At 41.1% G+C, this 26,624-nt stretch overlaps 1 protein-coding gene across 2 annotated transcripts in view; it reads right to left on the bottom strand.

Moving 5' to 3' along the window:
• Positions 1 to 26,624, bottom strand: part of SEMA5B (semaphorin 5B) — an 834,612-nt gene that overhangs the window by 104,787 nt on the left and 703,201 nt on the right. For both annotated transcript variants that reach the window (XM_085647318.1, XM_085647319.1), the window contains one exon: positions 12,307 to 12,424. In XM_085647318.1, the coding sequence (XP_085503444.1) occupies positions 12,307 to 12,424 (118 nt within the window). The remainder of the gene's footprint in view (positions 1 to 12,306; positions 12,425 to 26,624) is intronic.

Here is a 26,624-nt window from a genome sequence, read left to right as displayed (position 1 = left end):
TTTAGCAAAATCAAAAGTTTTTTACTAACACTAAGCTGAATAAAAAAAACATGCAGTAGCCTAAACATAGCTGTCACATGCTTAAAATAAATATTTTTAAATAAAAAAAACAATATTCACTGAAGACACCGTTTTGCCAGAGATATTTATTAAGTAATAGGCCTTCCAGTTGTGCCATGCATATAATTTAACTTGGCACCCAAAGTGCAGGCAAAATAAAGAGTGCGCAGTTGCATTTAATATAGAAAATAAAGTAAAACAAACTGTGAGACAGATGCGTCACTGAAAGGAAAGGAACACATTTCAATGTACATGAACACCGTGCAGAAATGTTGTGCAGTCAATCAAAGTGAAAGTGGCCAATGTGCAAAGTGGGCGGACACTGTCTGTGTGGTGGGCAGAACCAAAATGCAAATGACAATTTAACAGAACAATGGATGAAGCCCAATGACCAAAAGCCACAATGTATGTACGAATTTGTAGAAAAACAATCTACAGAGATGGCTAAAGTGATCTCAAAGGCAAGTCCTAAAAAACAAAATCTAGAAAAACATCACCAAAAAGGTCACGGCTAGCATAAATTGCAGGTAAGTAAACAATTAAATAAATAAAACGAATTTCGTAGCGCGCGCTGCATTGCAAAATGCGATGCAGCGCGCACTACGAAATTCATTTTATTTATTTAATTGTTTACTTACCTGCAAATATCCATATTCCGGTTTTTAGAACCCCCCACCCTGCCCCTCCCCCGCCCCGCCTTACCGCCCCACGGAACTCCCTCCACGGGCCGCGGCTGTTCCCCACGCATGTTCTTTTCCTTGAATGCAGATTTTCACTGGGCAAAATCTGTGTACTTATGCAGAAAAAGAGTGCTTTTATTGCACTTTTTGCAGTGCAGGAAAACGTATGCTCAATACAGCAGGACTGAGTTGGTTCAGTGGCTTAACAAAGGCCCACGCAGTGGGGGGGGACCCAAGCTCCAGGGATATACTCTCGTGCCAAGCTCCAGGGGGGGTCCCTCAGCACAATACTCTAGTTGGTGAGCTCCTGATTGAGTCCGGAGGGGGGGACCTCCACGTCCCTTGCAGGGGGGACCCTCAAGTTTCGTTACGCCAGTGAGTTAGTTATGATAACAACACCTTAATCCAGGCTATAGACCACATTTGTTTATTAAGAAAAGTTACAACAAAGGCAGTAGGCCTGACTGGTTTATTGTGAACAGCATATTTTAAAGCCAATAAGTCTTTAAAGGTGTGTGGTCATTACAACATTACACTATTTAAAGCATGCAGACCAGTATATATATATTTTTTTTTTATAGGCACCTCACAGATTACACAGTATGCCAGGATTTTAGTGTTGGTTACCCCATGTTACAAACCCTCTGGATAGAAGATCTGTACTTTGAAAATCCTTGTCGTATTTTTAGGAAGAGATGTATATTGTAATTTCATGACTGTATACTGATAGTGTGGAAGCTTAAACTTAATACTTACTGTGGGCCTGAGTTGATTTTGATAACAATCCAGTGATTAAGGTTATAGGCCCGATTGGTTTATTGGAAAAATGTTATGTCAAAGACCATAGGTCTTTCAAGGATATTTCTATTATGAAAATGTACAACCAAAGCAGTAGGAGTGACTTATTTATCATATGTTAAAGTCAATAAGCTGTTGAGAGTGGATTGTTATTTGCAATGTTAAAGCCAGTTGACTTGCATTGTGTTGCATGGATTCTCACAAATTACTGTATTAGGCAAGTGCTGTGGTCGTTTAATCCTCCAGTTAGCTCATTTCTGCCATTGGCTCTATTGTTCTGCGAGTAACAGCATTTGCCTGTTCACGTGTGCACAGCTATCGGAAGATAATTGAGGTTCACTCATTTACTTCTAGATTCAATCAATCAAGATTTGTAAAGCACCGCAAATCAACCATGAGGGTCTCTAGGTGCAGGAGGTGGTAGCTGCTTCGTGGTGATCTGTTCATTCGAATAGCCAGGTCTTAAGTCCTTTACTGAATTGCTGTAGCACTGGAGTGGTCCTGAGGTGCAGAGGAAGGACAGAGGCTTTGGCCGCCATGTTTGAGAAGAAGTGTCTTTCACTGTTGCCTTGGCAAATTCGAGGGATGTCTGAGAGGAAGAGGGAATTGGATCATAGGTGTCTGGTTGGTTGGTGGAAGGTCAAGCATTTGTTGATGTCTCGCTGGTCCCTGGTTGTGCAGGGCCTTGAATGCATGGGACAACATCTTGAACTGGCATACCTACTGGATTGGGAGTCAGGGTAGATCCTTGAGATGGGGCTTTGATGTGGGTGCTTCTGGGGAGGTCAAGGATGGGTCTTGCAGATGAATTTTGTATTGTCTGTAGTCTCTTCAAGAGGTGTGTGGTGATTCCTTTGTAGAATTTGTTGCCGTAGTCTAGCCAACTGGTGACAAGGGCCTGCATGATGTTCTTTCTGATGCTGACTTGGAGCCACCTGAAGATCTTTCTAGGCTTGCGTAGGATGTGGAAGCAGGTGGATGAGACTGTATTTACCTGTTCTTCATGGATAGCTTGCTGTCCAGGATGATGGCGAGGTTGCGGGGGTGGTCTATTCAGGACGGGGGAAGGGTTGCGTTCTGCAGGCCACCATGCGTCGTTCCATGGTGAGGTGTTGTTCCCAAAGATGAGTACTTCCATCTTATCCGTCTTAAATTTATTTTTCTTTATAGGTCACTTTTTTATAGGTCCCCTTTCATTTCTTTCCTGCTTCTCCTGTTGACGTGTCCTACAGCTCCCCCAGACTGGCCTACTGGGCTGCTCACTTGCTGTTCATTTCATTTGCAGTGTGCTGCATCCTGTTCGACCACTATTCTAAATTGAGGTGCTACTATGGAATAGTATTGTAATTATATGTATCATTGTTTTACTGTATCAAGATGGCCACCATGTTTAGATGCATTATGTTTGCAGCCTTGGAACAGTACAGCAATGATACACTATACATTTAACTTTCTAATATGGCTGCCCAGTGTGAGGTTTACTGATTGTATTAAAAAAAGAGCTTCCCTTTTGTGTTAATTCAAAGTTATCCAACAATGGGATTATGTATAATATATTATGAACCCAAGACAAGAAATCTACAGACTATAGCACCATAAAACTAGGGTATGACATATTTATTAAAAACTTTCAAATTGTATTACAGTATTATATCCAGGACTGCTTAATATCTTGCAGTCTCCATCAATAAATGGAATTCACATAATCACAACCATAATTATTCATTCACAATAGTACACATTTAACACTTCTAATCAATAATTGCACATAATTAAATCTGACATAAAGTAAAACACTTGATTGAAAAAGACAATACAATAAAAGTAAAAAATATAAAAACAGCAAATACAATTGTGTCCTGTTGTCGACGCGTTTCGGTGCAATATATAATGTACAACACCTTCTTCAGGACCAACACTTTAAAACAGCTCTCACTATCGAATAAAATCAATCTATAAAAAAAGGGGATACATACAATTAAATTACATATTTGTGCTTATAGTACTGTGTCTTTTCTTTGGTTCAAAATATTTAATTGTGGATGACTAAATCAACCAATATATTGTGCTGTGTTGCATCCAATGCTTTGTAAAATAAGTACCGAAAAACCGTACTTCATGTTTATCTACATTATACGAGCTAAATGCAGAAATACCTAAAGTTACCACCCCACAGGACACTACTAATGGTCGTGGTAGAATCTCAGTGCTTATATTAGAAGGTCTCTTGGAGTACGTTTTCTAGTTATTTATAAAAGAGACTCATAGGGCATACTCCATCTGCTAATCGTCTCACACCTGCCAGTTAGTCAGGGACGTATAGATCATATTACCCTTTATTCAAATCATATATAGTAATTATACTTACACAGAAATGGGGCTTCACAATCGTTATCTTAGATAGCCATGGGGGAGTGTCTCAATTCACTTCAACCTGATTTACCGAAACAAATGCAAATACTTTAAGCATTTTTATAGTGATTACATTTCTCATATTTATGTCGATACTTCCTTTTTAAGTTGCTTAGCAATTAAGATAATAATAATTTTAATCTTGAAGTCACCGCTTACCCTATTGTCACACTTGTATTTTCTAACGATGATTCCTCAATTCTTATCTGTGTTTGTACGTGCAAAGCGATTAATGATTCATAGAACCTATTGGGATACAATATTTAGAGGCTAATATTAGTGTCCATATAGCGATGGAACCTAATTGTTAAAATTTTATTTAAAGAATTTTTTTTTTGTGAAATAAGCATTATAAATTCAGCTCACCGTTTGAACAGTAATAAAGATTTATATCATTCTTTGCTTTTCCAATTGTTTTCCATGTGGTACGATCCTTTTAAATTGCTTCTCACAGTGTCAATGGTTCTCTTGCTATTATTCAATTCAAGCAGAGGCCAGTACCTAGGATTTAAAATGAGATATCCTTACCTCATACGTAATTATTAGTATTTCGCTATTTTGTAAACGCCCCTATTGAGAAGGCCGAGTTCTACACTTTTTAATGTCACCAGCTCCTCTTAGCCAAACAGATCGCTTATAGCGCTGGGGGTCCTCTTTCTGAATCGCATGCTTATCTATCAATACCATTTATAATTTTGTTTAGGGGCCTTCTCATTTTAAAGTCTCCTCCCGCTCCCAAACAACAGGGGTTCCACCTTTTACAAAGTACGCCATATAGTCTGTACCGAAGGGGGTCACGTTACTATACGTAAAATTTCGTTCCATAAAATCATATTCTAATTTCTCAATTTGTATTGTCGTTCATGCTATCTCGTTCAAAGTGATGGTATTATGCTATAGATGGTATCTATGCGCTAATCTATAGAATGCACAGCTAGAGTATTAAATATCATACTATAATCTAAGCCACCACAACGGTTTTTGTTTTACAAAACGGATAATGACTTTATTTTCGCAGCAGCCTTAATAATAATGAAAAGCAGCTGCATTTGTTATGCTTGAAATTCCCTCAGACGTAAAATGTTCAGCTTTATATTAAGAGGTAGCGCTCGAGCCAACTCATTTGGAAAATTATTTACTTTGAAAGCGTTAAATATACGTATTGCAGTCGTAGTGAGAAGCAGCTGCATTCGTTATACATGAAATTCCCTCAAGCGTAAAGTATAAAGCTTTATATTAAGAGGTTGCGCTCGAACCAACTCATTGGGAAAACTATTTTCTTTAAACCGCTGAAAATACGTATTGCTGCACCATCAATATTGGGGACGCTACCACTTCTTGTCACAGACGATCCCCCATTGCTTACCTTGTTCGGACACGTAGCGTCACGTCTAACGGGGTTCTCAGATGCTTGTTGCACGGGCAACAGCGTCACATCCTTTCTTTTTATACACTGCAATGCACGTAATTACGTATACGTGCGGCCATTTTGGTAGTTCCTTAGGTCCCTGTCTGAATTCCATGAGCTTTATTAAATCCTACAAAGTACACATCAGAACCAGGGAATAACATTTTGTTTAAAGCTCTCCATTTTTATTATGTTATATGAAACAATTTTGACCTATCACTATTCCGCTGCAAACTAAGTAATTTCACAGTTGGTGTTACATTATTTATTAAAATCTCTTAGTGAAAGACCCTTTTGTTGTTGACATACAGCATACAGATGCCGATGTTCCCATAAGGTTTCCATAGTGCACAATTGTGCAGAACAAAGATGTTCGTATGTTTAGAAATATTAGAACATAACCATCTGAGGGTAAAATCGAGATGGTATATTAGAGTCATATGGGCCATTTTGAATAAACTCCTTCTTTTATTTAGCAATCTTGACTAGTTCGGTTTTCAAGATACACAATATTTTACACTGCAAACTAAAAAATGTGGTATATCTTTTGATTTGTCCCTGACAGAAGGGATACATAGGAGAAACTAGTAGAGAGATAAGGTTTCGCCTAACTGAACATAGATCAGCCATTAAGAATGGCAAGAAGAATGCTCCGTTGGTAGAACATTGGCAAGAAATGAAACATAAGGAAGATGATCTAAAATGGTTCATCCTAGAGAAGATGAAAATGTCAATAAGAGGAGGGGATATTGACAAAAAAAGAAAACAAAGAGAACAATTCTTTATGTCCAAATTTAAAACTTATCACCAGGGTTTAAACAATAGAGAGGAATGGGAAAGAATTATCAGGTAATTGAGTATACAACGATGTAGTGTATTGAACATGACAAAATACATCCTCCAATTGAACCTGGAAATAAAAAAACAATAAATGAAAATTTCTTCAATGATAGTTATATCTCTAGAGAGTGTGTCTGTATATACATAGCTGCTTCTTGTATGAACTCCTATAAGCAGTAAATGATAGTGTGATTTATATATGACTGACTGAGAGATAAATGTGCCCAATGAACTTGAGAATTTACATTTGGTGCTAACTTTGACTATAATTATCGACTATTGATTATGCAGTAAGAGAGCAGTCGACATAGCTTTATTCAATATAAGACGTTGGATTATCTTGTATTCCGATGTACTAATAACAAAAACTGATCTGTTAATGCTGCCAGATAAAATACGGTGAGGCATCAAGATAAACGATACACACCCGTGACCTAAATAATCTAAGCATACCACCAAACATAAGACGGTGTAAAATATTGTGTATCCTGAAAACCGAACTAGTCAAGATTGCTAAATGAAAGAAGGAGTTTATTCAAAATGGCCCATATGACTCTAATATACCATCTCGATTTTACCCTCAGATGGTTATGTTCGAATATTCTAAACATACGAGCATCTTTGTTCTGCACAATTGTGCACTATGGAAACCTTATGGGAACATCGGCATCTGTATGCTGTATGTCAACAACAAAAGGGTCTTTCACTAAGAGATTTTAATAAATAATGTAACACTAACTGTGAAATTACTTAGTTTGCAGCGGAATAGTGATAGGTCAAAATTGTTTCATATAATATAATAAAAATGGAGAGCTTTAAACAAAATGTTATTCCCTGGTTCTGATGTGTACTTTGTAGGATTTCATAAAGCTCGTGGAATTCAGTCAGGGACCTAAGGAACTACCAAAATGGCCGCACGTATACGTAATTACGTGCATTGCAGTGTATAAAAAGAAAGGATGTGGCGCTGTTGCCCGTGCAACAAGCATCTGAGAACCCCGTTAGACGTGACGCTACGTGTCCGAACAAGGTAAGCAATGGGGGATCGTCTGTGACAAGAAGTGGTAGCGTCCCCAATATTGATGGTGCAGCAATACGTATTTTCAGCGGTTTAAAGAAAATAGTTTTCCCAATGAGTTGGTTCGAGCGCAACCACCTTAATATAAAGCTTTATACTTTACGCTTGAGGGAATTTCATGTATAACGAATGCAGCTGCTTCTCACTACGACTGCAATACGTATATTTAACGCTTTCAAAGTAAATAATTTTCCAAATGAGCTGGCTCGAGCGCTACCTCTTAATATAAAGCTGAACATTTTACGTCTGAGGGAATTTCACGCATAACAAATGCAGCTGCTTTTCATTATTATTAAGGCTGCTGCGAAAATAAAGTCTTTATCCGTTTTGTAAAACAAAAACCGTTGTGGTGGCTTAGATTATAGTATGATATTTAATACTCTAGCTGTGCATTCTATAGATTAGCGCATAGATACCATCTATAGCATAATACCATCACTTTGAACGAGATAGCATGAACGACAATACAAATTGAGAAATTAGAATATGATTTTATGGAACGAAATTTTACGTATAGTAACGTGACCCCCTTCGGTACAGACTATATGGCGTACTTTGTAAAAGGCGGAACCCCTGTTGTTTGGGAGCGGGAGGAGACTTTAAAATGAGAAGGCCCCTAAACAAAATTATAAATGGTATTGATAGATACGCATGCGATTCAGAAAGAGGACCCCCAGCGCTATAAGCGATCTGTTTGGCTAAGAGGAGCTGGTGACATTAAAAAGTGTAGAACTCGGCCTTCTCAATAGGGGCGTTTACAAAATAGCGAAATACTAATAATTACGTATGAGGTAAGGATATCTCGTTTTAAATCCTAGGTACTGGCCTCTGCTTGAATTGAATAATAGCAAGAGAACCATTGACACTGTGAGAAGCAATTTAAAAGGATCGTACCACATGGAAAACAATTGGAAAAGCAAAGAATGATATAAATCTTTATTACTGTTCAAACGGTGAGCTGAATTTATAATGCTTATTTCACACAAAAAAAAATTCTTTAAATAAAATTTTAACAATTAGGTTCCATCGCTATATGGACACTAATATTAGCCTCTAAATATTGTATCCCCAATAGGGTCTATGAATCATTAATCGCTTTGCATGTACAAACACAGATAAGAATTGAGGAATCATCGTTAGAAAATACAAGTGTGACAATAGGGTAAGCGGTGACTTCAAGATTAAAATTATTATTATCTTAATTGCTAAGCAACTTAAAAAGGAAGTATCAACATAAATATGAGAAATTTAATCACTATAAAAATGCTTAAAGTATTTGCATTTGTTTCGGGTTGAAGTGAATTGAGACACTCCCCCATGGCTATCTAAGATAACGATTGTGAAGCCCCATTTCTGTGTAAGTATAATTACTATATATGATTTGAATAAAGGGTAATATGATATATACGTCCTTGACTAACTGGCAGGTGTGAGACGATTAGCAGATGGAGTATGCCCTATGAGTCTCTTTTATAACTAACTAGAAAACGTACTCCAAGAGACCTTCTAATATAAGCACTGAGATTCTACCACGACCATTAGTAGTGTCCTGTGGGGTGGTAACTTTAGGTATTTCTGCATTTAGCTCGTATAATGTAGATAAACATGAAGTACGTTTTTTCGGTACTTATTTTACAAAGCATTGGATGCAACACAGCACAATGTATTGGTTGATTTAGTCATCCACAATTAAATATTTTGAACCAAAGAAAAGGCACAGTACTATAAGCACAAATATGTAATTTAATTGTATGTATCCCCCTTTTTTTATAGATTGATTTTATTCGATAGTGAGAGCTGTTTTAAAGTGTTGGTCCTGAAGAAGGTGTTGTACATTATATATTGCACCGAAACGCGTCGACAAGAGGACACAATTGTATTTGCTGTTTTTATATTTTTTACTTTTATTGTATTGTCTTTTTCAATCAAGTGTTTTACTTTATGTCAGATTTATTTATGTGCAATTATTGATTAGAAGTGTTAAATGTGTACTATTGTGAATGAATAATTATGGTTGTCATTATGTGAATTCCATTTATTGATGGAGATTGCAAGATATTAAGCAGTCCTGGATATAATACTGTAATACAATTTGAAAATTTTTAATAAATATGCCATACCCTAGTTTTATGGTGCTATAGTCTGTTGATTTCTTGTCTTGGGTTCATAATATATTATACATAATCCCATTGTTGGATAACTTTGAATTAACACAAAAGGGAAGCTCTTTCTTTGAATATTTTACGTACCCGGTCCCTTTTGGTCAAACCTGGGAAACTCTCTCTCTTTGTACCCAGGTTTACTGATTGGCCATATAGGAATGGTATTATGTATAGTCTATCAGTGCTTTTAGGGGTCCAAAATGGCCAACACACATCTTCACAAGATGGTAGCTATCTGAAACATTAAAATAACAATACACTCTTTACAATACCACTACAAGACAGCCAAATGCTGTTCTCTATAATTGTATTTTGTATTGCAAGGCTCACCAAGATTAGATGGTGGCATGTTTTCTTTTTTCTACATTTAGAAAAAGACATCTTCCACATGCTTGTTGAGTTTCTGTATGTGTTTCATTGCAGATGAGTAATTGGGTGAATGCAAGAATGAATGGGTAAATCAATGGGTGTGCTAGTGCAAACATGAATGACAAAGTACATGCAGGATGACTTTAGTGCCTACATATATCAGTCTCTGAAGAAGCACTCTCAGTTTTAAGCCAGAACTGTTGGCATTTCAGTGCCGTACAATTTTAAAAATGGTAAATTGAAGTTGCGTCCTTGCCCAATGTTCCTTATCCTGCAACTAGATTCTGTAGGAACTATTTGTAACTAGATTTTTATGAAACATCCAACCCGGCAGACACCAAATCAAAAACACAAAATCAGTTTATAAGTGACGTCATATGGTTCAAAGGCCTTCACACAAATGTAAATGTATGTTAATAACAAACAGCGAAACCATTGGATGTAAGCCAACTTCATAAAGAGAGAACGATGGGCATACAGGGCCAGACTGGCCAATTATCTTAATGGACATTCTCTGGTGGACTAGAGCCATTAGAGGCAGGTTTATGAAGACCCATGAATGACAGCTGGTGTCTGTCACTCTCTACAGCAGGGTTGGCTTTAAGTTGTTGTGACCGGTGCCGCTGCACTGGGAGCCAAGGTCAAGAGGGCTCCCTCTGCATGACAGTCTGAACTGAGATAACAGCAGCCTGCAGAGAGCTTTGTGTGTGCTGCATATTACAAAGGCATGAAAATGGTGGTTAATGCATTTGCGGGAAAGATCTATGATTTGTCTAGTCACAGTTTTGACTCAATATAGTAGCATAGAGGGTTATATACCCGCAGCAAAGCACAATGTATGACATGCAGATCACCGATTCATATTTTATGGTGATAGCTCAGTGGGTTACTACTTTTGTCATAGAGATCCTTTTGTTACTTGCAGGTCATAAGTAACAATCCTTCTAATATGGTACATTGAGGTATGAACTAGCATTAATGTGCTGCATACATATTAAAAAGGCATAGCTTTAGATCCTTGTTGTTTTTTCCTCTCAATCTTTTGTTATTCTAAGTTTGCTCAAAAGTGTTCATTTGGGGAGCAATTCAATTGTATTAGTATATCGCCCTAATCATTGTGTTATGTTTATGGGGCAGATTTACTAACACTTTAAGCCTGGTTTGTATCACAAAAGAGATGCAAATCTGGTGCAATGTGTTCTTTTGGGGTTTACTTTCCAGCTCAAATCCTGAATTGTGTTGGTCATTGGCCCTTAAATAATAGAAAGAAGCACTATGCGTTACTTTACGTCAAGGAGGCATACCGTGGGTGTTACATGAACGTTACCGTGCAGTTGCCCATGGATTTCAATGCTAATCCCAATTTATTACTTTTGGTAGAGAGAGATTGGCATACAAAAATTCTGTATCCTCGAGGCAGGTGGAAAGTTGGAGAAATGATTTATTTTCTCCAAACCTTTTTAACTTTGCATGTGAGCTGCACCGTACCACATACAAGGTAGTAAAGTGTTAAACGTTGTCAAAGAAGGGAATTTTGTGATGGAGAGGTACTCTTCTAGTATAACACCTAAGTTTAACATCATGTAAACACCCCTGCACTATGAGGCAAGAGTGTGTGCATTGGTGCCAGGCAGGTTAAGGTACGCCAGAGGTAGAGGAGAGAGTAACAACACCGTATTGTAGAAGATATGGTGCTGTTTTGCTCTTTCCTTTCCATGCAACACAGCACGCCACCTTTGGTTAGTGTGCATCGTAAAAACTTAATCGGACTCTTCATTGCTCAAAAGCAAGCACTCTTAACATATAATGCCTACCAGTATGGATTACATGTGGCTCCTACACCACATACTCCTCACTATCTTAAGTAACATTGATTTACACACTCATTGTCTCTGTATATGTATGTGATACGATACAAAGAGATCTTACAGTCCACATAGGAAAGAGTAACTGTATAAAATAAACCAATATGAAAGAGGGATTAAGGAGCATTTAGGGGTACGATTGGAGGGTGGTAGTGTGGCAATCTGTGAAGGATGTCTTAGGGAGGGAAGCCCCAACAACGTTTATCGCTTCAGGCACCACTAACACTAAAGACAGACCCGCTCAAGCTTTGAGGGGTTTAATGCAGCCAGCAAAAAGGGGGGTGTATAGGAAGAGAGAGGGAAAGAGGAACAGAAGTGAGGAAAAGAGTGGAAGGAAAGAGAGGGAGGAAAGGGAGAGAAGAGAAACGGAAAGTCAGACAGAGTGGATGGATGAAAAGATAAGTAAAGGTAGGAGCGGGCTGGTTTGAACTTTTTCGCCACTTTTAGTTCTCGGTCCGGGGATGTGGACTCATGCTCAGCAAGCCATACAACTGGAGGGACATGTCATACATTCACTCACAGATGCAACATTCTTCTCCCTCCGTACAACACATGGCAAAACTGAGGTGGTCTATGGACACGATCATGCGTAATAAATGAATGCCACACAGCGGCAGACATGATGCCCACTTACCGGACAGTCAGTGATATTCTGGGTCCATAGACTCATGTTGGAGCTGTCCTCTAGGGTGGTGCACCGGTTCTGCTTGCTATCCCAACCACAGTATGGGTCTCTGGAGCCAAGGCAGATGCTGTTGGGAAAAACATTATTTTACTGGACTGTCTAATTTCTATTCATTTCAGGTCAGGTTTATACATGCCACATAAATCATTCAGCAGAGTCAAGGATATCAACGTCTTTCTGAAGTCACAGGCCAGGGGGTGGGAGGGGTGGAGAGATACAGAAAACTTGATCTCGTTTTGTTTTCAATTACTGACCAGTCAACAGAAAGGAACACAAATTAGGTTGGGTGGGGTGGGGAGGTGGTAGTAACTAACTCAGCCTCGAGCTGTAGAATACCTTGCTTGATAGTTCCCACTCTGGCCAGCGTTTGCATTAAACAAGACAAGCACAAGGAGGTGGGGGCAGTCACTTGGTTCTGCTGGGCCGTCTCGTGAATGGAGATGATAGCCATAGAGCGGGGTGGTCTCTCGGGAGCGGGGGAGGACTTAAGGGAGCATAGATGGTGTCTCTGGAATGGGTAGTCTCTTGGGAGCAGGGGTTGTCTCTCGGGAGCAGAAGTGTACTCTCAGGAGCAGGGTGGTCTCTCTTCAGCAAGGGTGGACTCATGTGAATGGAGGTGGATTGCAGGTGGCGGTTTGCTGTGTTTGGAACCAATGATCTATAATTCCCTGATGACTTCACTGCCGTCAGCCACTTTACCCATGCTCATATCTCTGCTATTTAAGAGACAGCTTTTGCTGTCAGTCTGTACTCTGTTGGAAAGTGAGCCCGCTCCCAGATGTGGCTTGGAAGAGTTAGCATAGTAAGCTGTTCTTTGGGAGAGATCCCCATAAGATGTTACCAAGAGTACACAAAGTGTGTGAGTTTGTCATGTTCTCTATTTATAACTAACTATGCCTTGGAACAGCCTGTGCCTGTTCTAAGTTGTATTGTATTGTAGTGCAACATTAATATAGTGCTGAATACTTCAATGCGGGGCACTGAAATGCATGCCGTCATGAGCAGCATGCTAAGCCTTGTAGGGTCTGGCGCTAGAAGCGAGTTTTTCTTGTTTTGACCTATGTGGGACGTGTTTAATGTCGTGCATAATGGCCATGAGATGCAGCGCTTAGCGTTGTAATGGATGAAGACAGGGGAGAGAGAGATGCAGAGTTTATGGTTTCGCACCTCCCTCATTATGTGCAATGTAAAAGCCAGCAGATGTTTGGTGCTGTCCTCTGATTGGACAAGGATACAGTAAGAGCTGTGCCCTGTATGGATGAGCTCTAGTCAAGCAATGCCCTTGTTGAGATTGCAACAAGTCCAACAGGTAGAAGATGCTAATTTTCATGGGTGGGAGTTGGGTATGGAGGACAGTGACATCCATGGGGAGAGCCAAGGTAGGTGTCTGGCTTGGGTCCAAGAGTCGAGGAAAGAGCCGAGCCATCAAAAGATCCATATCATGCAACAAACATCATGTTAAAATATGTCAAAGTCTTTCACATAAAAAAGGCAATATTTTTCAGTGTGGCAATTGTGTACATGCGATTATATCCATGAACTAAGTGCTATTTATCGAAAGTAATATTTTTTAAACATGAAACATTGACGGAAAGCCCCATCCCCTTATGACATTGCCACGAGTTACACAAAACGTGTACGTTTGTCATGTTCTCCATTTATGTAGCCTGAATTGTTATTGAACGACATTCAAGATCATTTTATATTAACCATATATAGGTAAGGTTTTGCGTAGCGCAGATTCTTTACTTAGTTGCACCAATGTGTGCTCAAGCCTGGTGGGGAACATGCACAGGCTCCCAAAGCCTGTCTGAGCGCCAAACCACGGCGCTCAGACCAATCACATTGGCTAGGGAAGCCTGTTTGTGCTTCCTGCTTCAAGCAGGAACAGAAGAGGAGGACGCGAGGTGGCGGTCCGGAAACAAGGTAAGTAATATATATATTTTTTTATTCTATCCACACTCCCCGCCCTGGCCCAGTGGTTAATTTGTAAAATAAAAAGTGCCGGGTCTCTCCTCAGGAGGCAGCACTAACAGGAGAAATGTACTGGGGCCAACTGCCTCCTGACGAGAGCCCCGGCACTTATTATTCTAGAGAGGACTTGGCTTAATGGCTACAGCTGCTGATTTCGGAGCTGGGGAACTCGGTTAGAGTCTTGGCGTGGCCCAACATCCTGTGAAACTGTGGAAAATCACCTGCATTCCTAATGAGTGTGTCCTTAACTGGTGCTATAAGCTCCGGTGCTGAGGATTAGGTGCCGGTGCTGAGCACCGGAAAGCACCTGCTCAAATTAAGCACTGCCCTGGCCCCACCCGTGCTACTTGTTGGCAGCTGCCACGCTTTGCACATTGAGCAGTTCAGGGGCTGTAGGGTTGCATTCTTGTCGCTTTCATTTAAGGTCAAAGCTAATCAATCATGGTTATTCAATTCGAGTTAGTATATGGAGGTCAATAAATACAATTATTACACATTAAATCAAACTGATACTATACACACACTTATGTATTTGTGTGCCTTCATAAGATTTAAAGGGATGGTTTTCTCTCTGAAATGTTTCCATATTCACTGAAGATCAAACACAGTGACTGAACACGCCTGCACTGTGCTAGACTCCTTAAAGCTCTTTATGCTAAGGAGAAACTCTGTAGGTGCAAGGGACCTCTAAATTTCTGTTAATTATTTAATTGTGTTTGGTGTTAAATGTCTCCTAAAATCGGTCTTTTTCTCAAGACAGCCGAGCCAGCAGAAACATTAACATAAAACGGCATGTTCGGACTTCCCTTCCTCTGTCGGCTTGCTAAGCTTGACAAGCAGGCCTATTATAGGAGAGTTTCAACACCTCAGTGACCGTAATTAAAGAATTAGCAAAGCAAAAATCCTTTCAGCTCCTGCAGAGTTTTCTCCTTAGGATCAGGGTCACTGAAATTATGCGATTCTGCGTACACTGCTTTTTTTCACAATTATAGATCTGCTGCATTTGCTACATAACCCATCAACCATTGCATGATCTACAGATATTTACCCCCAAAAAATTGTTTCTAGCTCCATTGGATCAAAAGTTACTAAAAACGTTGCGACATATGTTCACATGCAGTGGAAGGCCATTCGGAGAGATTAACTGATCATCTTTAAGTTGTTTATTTCTATATTTGGTTGTTAAACTGATACTGATGAGGTGAAATTCTTGCCCAAACAGTATCACGTGAGAAAAGTACAAAATGATGAACTAATACAAGAATAAATGTACTGCATTATCTGCATAATTTTCCTTTTCTTATCACATAATTTAGTCAATCCTACTGCTTAATTTGATGCTCTCTGCCACATAATTCTAGTGGCCCTCTTTAGGATACAACACTGCAAGGAGACAGACGAGTTGCACTATAGCTTCAGAGAGACATGTTTTTTTTTCTCCTACTGTCTAATCTTTATTTTCCACTTCGAAATCTGGGGGCGGGGATATTGTCCCCTGAGTACCCCCACTTCAAAATCTTGTGGGAATGAATTCCTCCCCCCATGGCTCCTAAGTCCATGGCCCAAACGTTAAGTCCCTTGAAAAACAGCAACTGAAAGCAGTGTACCCTGTGACAGAAGCTAGTCAGATGTGCCCTGTGGGAGACACAGAGAGCGCTGCTCTGCCTGAGACCGCACCTGGGCAGAGCTGTTCCGTGGAGCAGACAGCATCTTGCCACAGCTCTGCTCTGTATGAGTCAGCTACTAATCAGTGCTATGGTATGAATGAGACAGCGCCTAGTCAGAGATCTGCTCTAAGGCGGCGCCTTCTCAAATTTGTACCACCTACGAGACATCACTTAGTCAGAGTTATGCTCTTTGTGTGTCTGCCCCTAATTAGCTTTGTCATGTATCAGGCAGCACCAAGTTAGAGATGTGCCCTCTATGTGACTGCACCTTGTAAGAGATGTGCTCTCCTGCGTAAGAGACAGAACGAGTCAGGACTGTGCTCTTCTGTGTAAGAGACAGCACTAGTCAGTACTGTACTCTTCTGCGTAAGAGACAGCACTAGTCAGAGATGTGCTCTTCTGCGTAAGAGACAGCATCTAGTCAGAGATGTGCTCTTCTGTGTAAGAGACAGCACAAGTCAGGACTGTACTCTTCTGCGTAAGAGACAGCACTAGTCAGAGATGTGCTCTTCTGCGTAAGAGACAGAACGAGTCAGGACTGTGCTCTTCTGTGTAAGAGACAGCACTAGTCAGTACTGTACTCTTCTGCGTAAGAGACAGCACTAGTCAGAGATGTGCTCTTCTGCGTAAGAGACAGCATCTAGTCAGAGATGTGCTCTTCTGTGTAAGAGACAGCACAAGTCAGGACTGTACTCTTCTGCGTAAGAGACAGCACTAGTCAGAGATGTGCTCTTCTGCGTAAGAGACAGCACAAGTCAGGACTGTACTCTTCTGCGTAAGAGACAGCACTAGTCAGAGATGTACCGTGTGTTAGGCAGCATCTAGTCAGAAGTCAGTGCCATGTAGGAAGGAGACAGCACCAAGTGGGAGCTGCGCTCTGAATGTGGCTGCACCTGAGAGAAGCGCTTGTCTGTGTAAGAGACAGCACCTAGTCAGAGCGCTGACAGCCATGCATGAGAACCACCTAGTCAGTGCAGGTCCCTTTAAGACCTCTGCATAGAGCCGAGAAAACAAATGTCACCTCAATAACAAAGGTGGCAACACGCAAAGCAAAAATATCACTCATGCAGTCTCTAGATTAAAAAGCTGTCCACATTCTGCTCCCAGAGCCAGAAGAAATTGCATTTCAGATTTCGCCCATGAACACCCGTCATTGAGATACCCTTGCGCACCCCGGAAACCATCCGTCAGGCCAAATGTTGCACAAAGCAGCCTGTGTGAAGAGGTTTTCTGTCACTCAGCGCATCGGCAGCGGTTAGACAAGCGGAATTAACCAATGGTGTAACAACAAGGCCCATCTATTAACCCTGGCAGCCTGCGGAACAATGGCCACCTTGTTGTGCGACAAACTAACCCGAGATTGACAGGGGCACGGTTTCTATTTTCCTGACTAATCTGTATGAGAGCAGATGTTTATGTTCTCTTTAAATACACATTTTCCAGCAAAATGTGTTTCCATCTTGTGGGAAAATTGCAATTGACCAGCAACAAATGATTTATATCGAATCCATTTCCTGGCCCTTTGGACCTCAATACCATGGGCAGAACTCAGACCACTGTCCAATTGTGCCAGGTTTCGTTGCATCTTTCATTAACCAGGATAATTACCTTTGTTTTTTTATATGTGTATATATATTTTTTTTAAACATGTTTGTGTGTGTGTGTGTGTGTGTGTGTGTGTATATATATATATTTTTTTTTTCACTGAAAAAAACAAAGGTTACAGGAACATTATAGTTAGGTTCACTTTTTACCCAAACATACCTTAGAAATCCAGCAGTTATAGTTATACTTATACTTAAGTTACAACACTAAAACTCGTGGCCTAAATTTACTTAACTGCACAAGATATAGTTTCTTCAGATAAATAGAAGTATAACTGCTGAATTTATAGTTTTGTGTGGGTAAAACGTGGACCTAACTGTAACGTCCCTGTAACCTTAATTTTTTTCAGTGAATTTGTATGTTTTTTTTTAACAAAGTGATAGATAATTGGATTTGCGTGTACCCGCAGAGGATCTGCGTCCCTAGATATACAAAGTCTTATTTCTTTAATAACTTCAAAACTACAGAACAGATTTACACCAAATTACAAAAAAGGCCTATAGCCTTGTCTAAAAATTGCAACATCCCCGAAGACATTGTATGGGCAAAAATCGTTTCCACCTCCCCCTTTTTCTCAGCCCCCACTTCACGAATCACCACAAAACTTTCGTTGCAGAAGTAGGCCACTTTTTGGAGAAAATTTTGTGAAGACACATCAAACGGTGCCTAAGTTATTAGCAAATGAAAAAATGCTTTGTCTATGGGCAAAGTTGGTACTAACTAGAACTACCTACTGGTTATTGCTAGTTATATATATATACATGAAAATACACGATCCTGACACGCTTCTCACAGCATTAACCAGGTACGGACCACAACATGCCTTTTAAGGTTGAATGTGCAGGTTTATTCCATCCACGAACAGCTACATATCAAACAGCAAGTGCTCTGCATATATATATATATATTCACTGAAAAATACAAAGGTTATTGGGACATTATAGTTAGGCGCATATGACACTTGTACAAAGCCATAGAAATTCTGTAGCTATAGTTACCCGAGCTAACTATAACTTACACACCCGCAATGCACTGCTTATGACCTCGCATATTACATCACTCATGACATGGTCAGTGGCATCACTGATGACAGCATCCAGTGATTGTGAGTGTTTTCTAAAAGTTTTTGAGTGATCAAGATATATAGTAAAATACTACAAATGTTAAATTAGTAAACTTTGTGTACTGCTTATGAGTGATACTATTTCTAACAAATATTATGTGTTTGACTGTGTGTATCCATGTGTGTGTAGGTGTCTGAGTGGTTCTATGGGTGTGTGAGTGGCTGTATGGGTGAGTGATTGTGGCTGTGTGGGTTAGTAGGTGCGTCAGTGGTGTGTAGGTGAGTGGGTGTATCAGTAGTGATTGGTGAGTGGGAGGTATGTGAGAGGCTGTATAGGTGAGTGATGGGGTGTGTGATTAGGTGTTATGGATGAATGAGTGTGTGCTTGCGTTAGTGACTGTATAGGTGAGTGAGTTGATGTGTTAGTATATGTATGAGTAAATGAGTGGGTGTGTAAGTAACAGTTGTATGATGGAACTGCACTATGCATTTACCACGCATGCCTTTACACCACAGTCAGTATCCTGACTGCGACATTACCACACGTTTGTTTACCATGCAAATCGCTACAACAACTTGCTTTGCGGCAGTGCTGGACTTTGGAATAGTATAAATTACTCCAGTGGGTGTATCGGTAGGGAATGTGTTTGACCTAAAATCCAACATCAGCCCAACACTGCGTGCCCTAAAATAAGTCGTTTTAACAACTTGTGGGATAAAGGAACGTGTGGTAACATTGCAGTAAGGGTAGTGAATGCATTGTAATGGCAGGCATGGTTCTGTCTTCCCTGTAAAGGATGTTTCACATGAATAACTGTATGGGTGAGTAAGTGGCTGTATGGTTGAGTGAGTAGGTGTGTGAGTAGCTGTATGGGTGACTGACTCAGTGTGTGAGTGGCTGTATGAGTGAGTGAGTGGGGGTATGAGTGGCTGTATGTGTGAGTTAGTGGTTGTGTGAGTGGCTGTATGAGTTGGTAGATGTGTGAGTGCCTCTATAGCTCATTGAGTCGGTGTGTGAGTGCCTCTATGGATCAGTGAATGGGTGTGTGAGCGCTTGTGCGGGTCTGTGAATGGGTATGTGAGGGGTTGTGTGGGAGTGGGCGTATGAGTCGTTATATGGGGGTGTAAGTGGGTGTGTGAGTGGTTCCGTGGATGATGTCATCAGTGATGTCATTTAAGATGGCATCAGTAATTCCATCAGTAATGTCACTGGCCATATCATGAGTGATGTTTTATGTGAGGTCATAAGCGGTGCATTGCTGGGGAGTAAGTTATAGTTAGCTCAGGTAACCTGAAGGACTATGTTCGCTGGCTTGTCCATCCCGTAGCACTAGACCTTCCACCACAAGACATTCTGCTGGATCGTACACACAGGGCGGGCCGACCTGCCAGCTCCCCAGGCATGCCCCAGGATATTTTCCTGTGCCTGCACTACTGTAAACAGAAAGAGGCAATTATGGAGGCAGTGCAAGATCGCAATGCCATGGACTTTGTGGGAATCCAGGTCTGGCTCTGCCAAGATCTCTCACCCATCACACTGCAGTGGCAATGGTGAATTAGACCACTCACCGAAATTCTACAGGAGAAAGAGATCCCCCTCCAATGGAGACACCTATTTCGCTTAACGCTTGACTGGGAGAATGAGAAACGTGTGTATGTACCATAGAGGATGCAAAGAAATTGATGGAGGTTGACACACAGTCAACTGGCTTGAGACAATTCACACGAGCGAAACAGAAAAAGTCAGTCAAACCATCAGAGATGGAAAACCATAGGAGAGAGCGACCTTGCTACATCAACTCCAAAGCGTACAGGGAAACTCTGATAACTCCCTCCTGGCAAGCTCCACTCTATGCCATTGCACTCTACACTATTCCACTGTATGCAACTCCATAACACTCCACTGTACACCCACTCCACAGCACACTATTACCTGTATGACACTACACTCTACCCCTACACTCTACCCCACTCCACTGTACAACACTCCACTCTATGCTATTCCACTCTATAATATTCCATTCTATGCCACTACACTGTACCTCACTCCACTCTACTCCATGTACGCCACTCCACTCTATGCCACTCAAGTATATGTCACTCCAATCCATTCTATTCCAGTGACCGCCACAACACTGTACCTGACCCCACTCTACAACAGTCCAATCTACAACACTCCACTGTAAGTCACCCTACTCTAAGCTATTCCATTATATGCCATTCCACTCTAACACACTACAGCGCACTCCACTGCACTGTACACCACTCACTGTAATTCCACTCTATTCTGCTTAACTGTATGATACTCCAATCTATGACACTCTAATGTACTCTGCTACACTATACGCCAATACACTCTGTACTATTCTACTGTACTGCATTCTACTGTATGACAATCCACTTATGCTATTCCACTGTATCCCACTCCAATATACACAATTCCACGGTACGCCAATCTTCTTAATGTTATGGCACTCCAGTCTACACCACTCTACTCTACCACAATCAACTCTACGCTATTGCACTGCACATCAATCCATTCTATGTCACTACACTATATGCCACTCCACTCTACACTAATCCCCTCTACGTTACCACTCTACCCTTTTCCACCGTACAACACTTAATTCTATGCCACTCTACTATACGCTATACCACTATCTGCCACTCCACTCTGTCACTACACTGTTTCGCCAGTAATATTCACTATTCCACTCTACACCACTCATATATGCGCCACTCCACTTTACACTATTCCACGTTATGCCACTCCACTCTAGAACACTCCACCTTATGCCACTCCATACTACGATATTACGCTGTACGTCACTACACACTGCACTGTACCCCGTTCCACTCTATAACAGTATACAACACTCCACTTTATGCCACTACACTGTACGCCACTCCGGTCTATGCTATTCCACTGTATACCACTATGCTGTACCTCACTCCACTCTATTGTACCCCACGCCACTGTATGCTATTCCAGTCTATTCCACTCCACTCTACCCCACTCCAGTGTACACTCTTCTACTGTATGCCACACCACTCCACTCTACGCTATTCCACTACATGCCACTACAGTCTCTGCAGCTCCACTGTACCCCATTCTACACTATTCCACTGTTCACCAATCTACTCTACAGCTATGTGCTTGGTGGAGGGGGTCCTAAACACACAACAAACGTGAATGTGAGACAATCATAGCAATATTCATTTGTTTTTAATATACTGCTTCACTCCACTGTTTTGCCACCTCAAAGAGCTTAACGACCAGGTATTACTTTAACCGAATGTAATAATCCTCAATTTGCTGACCTTTGAAGGATGTAAGCCTGAGTTAGATCTGTTGAATTCTGAATGGGAGACCTGCAGAGCACAGCAGAGGTCTACGGCAACCGTTTAACTCACTCAGCCATCTTCTTGCCTCGGAATTACACAGAAGACATGCAATAATTTGTTGTGTTCCCCTAATGCGGCAATAGAAAGAGAGGCTGGATAAAACGTGAGTGAAGTAAATTTACGAGGCAGAGGCTTTCATTTGACCTCTATAGTGGCAGCGGGCCACTCCGTGTGTACAGCCTTCAAGCAAGGAGCAATATGCCCGACAAACTCTAAGAATGAACTGTACAATAATAGTTAAGGGAGAGGTTTTTATGAGTATGGGAAACTTCTCATTTATAAACGTGTTTCTTTTTCTTTCTTTCTATTTTGTTTAGATGTTACTATCTCATTGTGTACTTGAAAACCCTATGTTTAGGAACATCAGGCAAGTGACTTTACTTTAAGGCTTAGATATTTTAATGTAATGTTTGAGGTATTTTTTTTTTTTTTTTTTGAGTTTTATATAACGCGAACTAGATCCGAAGATATCAGGTATCAGAGCGGTTTACAGGAGCACCAGTTTCGTTACAAATGGACACATTCATTTTTGGCAGGGGGAGATTAAGTGATTTGCCCAGAATCACAAGATGCCTAGCGTCCCTGCCGAGACTCGAACCCGGTTCCCCAGCTTCGAGGTCGACTGCCCTACACGTAAGGCTACAAACTGATTTCTAATCTGTTCTTTTGTTTCATTGTCTCCTATGAAAACAGTTAAACTGATTAAAGATTTTACGATAAAATCGTCTACGCATAGTTAGATAAAATATAAACCTGCCTCTTCTATAAAGTATAAATGTTTTCTTTGCTTTAGAATAATTGAAAACATCAATACATTTATTTTTACCCAGTGTAGCATCGCAAACAATCAGCAGCAAAAGGCATTCCAAAATGTTCCTGTATTTGCGTCATTCACCGGATAGTCCTTTTAACACAAATCATGCCCCATTCACCATCCATCAAAGCCACAATCCTCATGCCATGCAAAGAGAGAGTCACATTTTTCTGGAAGGAAGAAATAGAATGCAATCTGGCCTCCTACAGAAAGGGGGCGCTGTAGCACTACAGGAACTGTGCACGCATGTGTTACGCCGAAGTGATAGGGGGAGGAGGGGGGAGGAGGGGGGGGGGGGGGTGCGAGTCCCATACACCATTGCAGCTACTGAAAGTGAAGGGAGTTGGTTGGACTAACAGAAAAACAAATAAATAGCGTAAACATACGTCTGTTTGCAAATGGCGGCAGACCTCAAAGACATGCAGAGGCATTCATTGCTAGCCCAAAGGTCAAGTGTATTATTCTATATTTTCTATGGTCTTTTCACTAGGACCCAGCTTCAAAATAATTTTCCTATTTGAGGAAGAATTAAAAGTAAATACACCTCCAGTCTCGCCAATGGCCCCATAGATTCTATCCATAGAACAAAAAAACATAGTGAAAATGAATCCAGTAGGAACTATATTTAACTTTTCAATGCGAACTAGGACTAAGGACTAAGAAAATATAGCTTGGAAACACACAATCGCTGCTCAGATAGTCAAACATTTTCTTTGTGACATGGAGAGGCAAACACAATAAACAAACCTGCCTTGCTAACTAAAACCTGACAAATAAAGCTGTCCATGCACAGGAATACCAGTGCACACAAACGTCAAAATGAATGAAATTTGACATTGCCAAATAACAAAGGTTCAAGGTTATTTTCTTTGTCACAATGAAACCTGTTTTGATGCCGACAGAGCCTATTAAAGCTGAATAAAAGCCTGGCTCGAGGAATGAATCTGCTAAGAAAATGTTGTTTTGCACATCAAGGCCTGCCTTTAGCACTTTTTTTTTACTGTAGAGGACGTGAATGCCTAGGGTTACTATTATCACCATGCATTTCTGTGATCACACGAGTTTACATCAACTTTTAGTGCTTGATGTCAGAAGCGCTGCTTAAAACCTCCAGAACCATAAAGAAAATATTTAGCCGGAAATAAACTAAACCCCCCTCTTCCGACAGCCAAATATTGAAGCACTGAATCTATTCCCTCAGAGTTTGTAATCCCTACCTCCCTCCCATTCACGTCTTTGTTAAAACTTCAAATAAATTTCAGAAATGTCACTGAAATGGCAGCCGTGCCCCAAGGGGGGAAATCCATTTTGGGAAGCTAATAAGGTTTGCAATGGGGGATGGGCATCTTGGAGCGATGAATGACATGCCGGCCTCAGACATCAAGTAATAGGAGATGTGAAGGGTTCTCATGCAGAAATCTTTGTAATCATACTAGCCCACGTGACTAGCAGCTCAGGAAAATTTCAGCCCCAAAGGCCCAGCAGCAAACAGTCAAAGGGATGGAGCTGGCCAGAATGGTCCCCATGCAATTTCCCTCACAAGCAAACACCATGGGTCTTGGGCAATCATCCTTTGCCCAGGTTGTGCGCGAGGCATATGAATGCCATAGACGTAGCGGCGAGCATGCTTATGAGGCGGCTAAAGGAAACCAATGAAAGCTGCTGGAAAAAACGATCATGGATGGTGTCAATGGTGTCCGCCCGCATGTGTGCAAGAGTGAATGAGGCATGCTAACTCTCTTTGGCAGAGAGAGTTTTTAATGGGTAGTTCGCCAGGTCCCCAAATCACATTTTTTATATAGCGAACATGCAAATGAACAGAATGCACATTTATTGCTTGATTTTTAACCATCAGTCTGAATCCAGATCTAGTTGATAACTCTCGGGGTTAATACAGTGCTGCCGCTATACCCCATCGTCCATAGCACCCATTTCCCATTCCCATTCCCATTTGGTTCTCGGCCGTTATTAATTAATGCCCCGGGTACTTACCAGCAATCTTCATTACTCCGAGTTCTAGTCTTTCTCGCCACAGTAATTCACATGAGCTTTAGACCTGGGGGCCATATTGGAGGGATGGGAGACTAGTAAGATAACTTTTTACTTTGAGATTCTGTAGGAGCCTAAAGCTCGTGAATTACCGTGGCAAGGAAGATGGACGAGGAAGTAGTGTTTTGTGTGTCACGGTTGTTGTCCTATGCCTAGTGCTGCTGATTTATGTGTCGGGAAGGACCAAATTATCGGGCAGGGTTTACTAAATTATGTGGTAAAACAAGGGAAATTAGGTAGTGTAATATGGCCGATTTTGTGAGGTAATGCCTCGTTTTCATATTCTTACACGTTACCACTATCTGGGCAACTTTTTCACCTCATTAGTAGCAGTCTTGCACCCAAATACAGAAACAAGCACCAGAAAGGTGACCACGCAACATTTCCAAAGGGCCTTCCACTGGACATCATCACATGTTGCCACGTTTTTAGCAACATTTGACCCATCTAAGCTAGAAACAATTTTTTTTGTTAAAATCTGCAGTCTATGCAACACATTATGGGTTATGGATTATGTGGCAACTGTGACAAATCCTTAATGTGGAAATTGGCGAAGTCGCAAAATCGTATAATTCCAATGGCCCTGCAGTTGCCCTAGTGGTTCTGACAGCACTCTGATCTCAAGCAGGTAGACGCCCTCAAAATTCTGTGGCTATTCCCTATATTTTATTTGGGCTAAACATGTTATATTGATTTTGCATATAGAAGGTAAAAAGGTAAAACAAGATGGCACATCATTAGTTTGCTTTAGAAAATTGTACAGCGTTTGATCAAGGCAATGACAATCAGGGGACACAGAATAATTATACAGATCAACACCACCACCCCTTTTTTTTAATCAAGATCTTAAGCTAATTGGCCCAGCCACTTCCCGCAGATTTGACCATGATTATGGGGGCAACCTCTTGCCTCGTAGACTGGCTTTTCTTGCTGTGCACACCAATCCACTCCGTGGCGCCAGGAATGATCACTCAGCTCTCATGCCTCAAGTGACCTCAAGGAAACAAAGCAGTATCAGCAAAGGGGAAAGGGGAACCTCCCAACCCAGGACCTCGGTTAGCTCCCTAATCACTGCCTCCCTCCAAACTTCATCCTCATTGGGGCCTATCCAACATTCCCACTGGGTTCTGAGATGGTCAAGTGTGCCAGGAGCATTGACAATCAGGGTGCGGTAGATCTTGGAGATTCCACCCCGGCCCAGGTCCCCATAAAGAGCTTGGCTTCTAACGGGCTAAACTCTGGAAGAGTTTCAGTCAGCAGGATGTGAGACTGAAGAGCATGCCGTAATTGAAGGTATTTATATAGTTGGGTATGGGAAAGGTGATTTGGAGTTCTTGGAATGATTGCATGTGTGTCCCTGACCAAACGTTGCACAGTTAAGAGATACCAATAAGGTCCCATCTCCCAAAGCTCTGCAATGATGTCCCCTCTCTTAGCCAAGTGCCATGCCAAAGAAGTGTTTGTTGTGTAAGTTTGGCGTTCCAGTGCTTGAGACGGAGGGCAGCCCTCCAGGCTAGAAGAGCCGTGTTGGTCACATGAGGCATAGAATTAGGGACAGGAGAACCATATAACATGGCTTGTATTCGATGGAAGCACAACAGGGATAACTACAATTGATAAGCAGGATTTGACCTCCCTCATCGAACCAATCATGAATGAGTAGAAGGTGAGAGTCTAAGTAGTAGAGATA

This window comes from Triturus cristatus, chromosome 3_2 (assembly GCF_964204655.1).
Source record: "Triturus cristatus chromosome 3_2, aTriCri1.1, whole genome shotgun sequence".
In the NCBI taxonomy this organism is placed as follows: domain Eukaryota; kingdom Metazoa; phylum Chordata; class Amphibia; order Caudata; family Salamandridae; genus Triturus; species Triturus cristatus.
The sequence above is the reverse complement of the archived record's forward strand: the minus strand, read 5'-3'. Positions and strand labels throughout refer to the sequence as shown.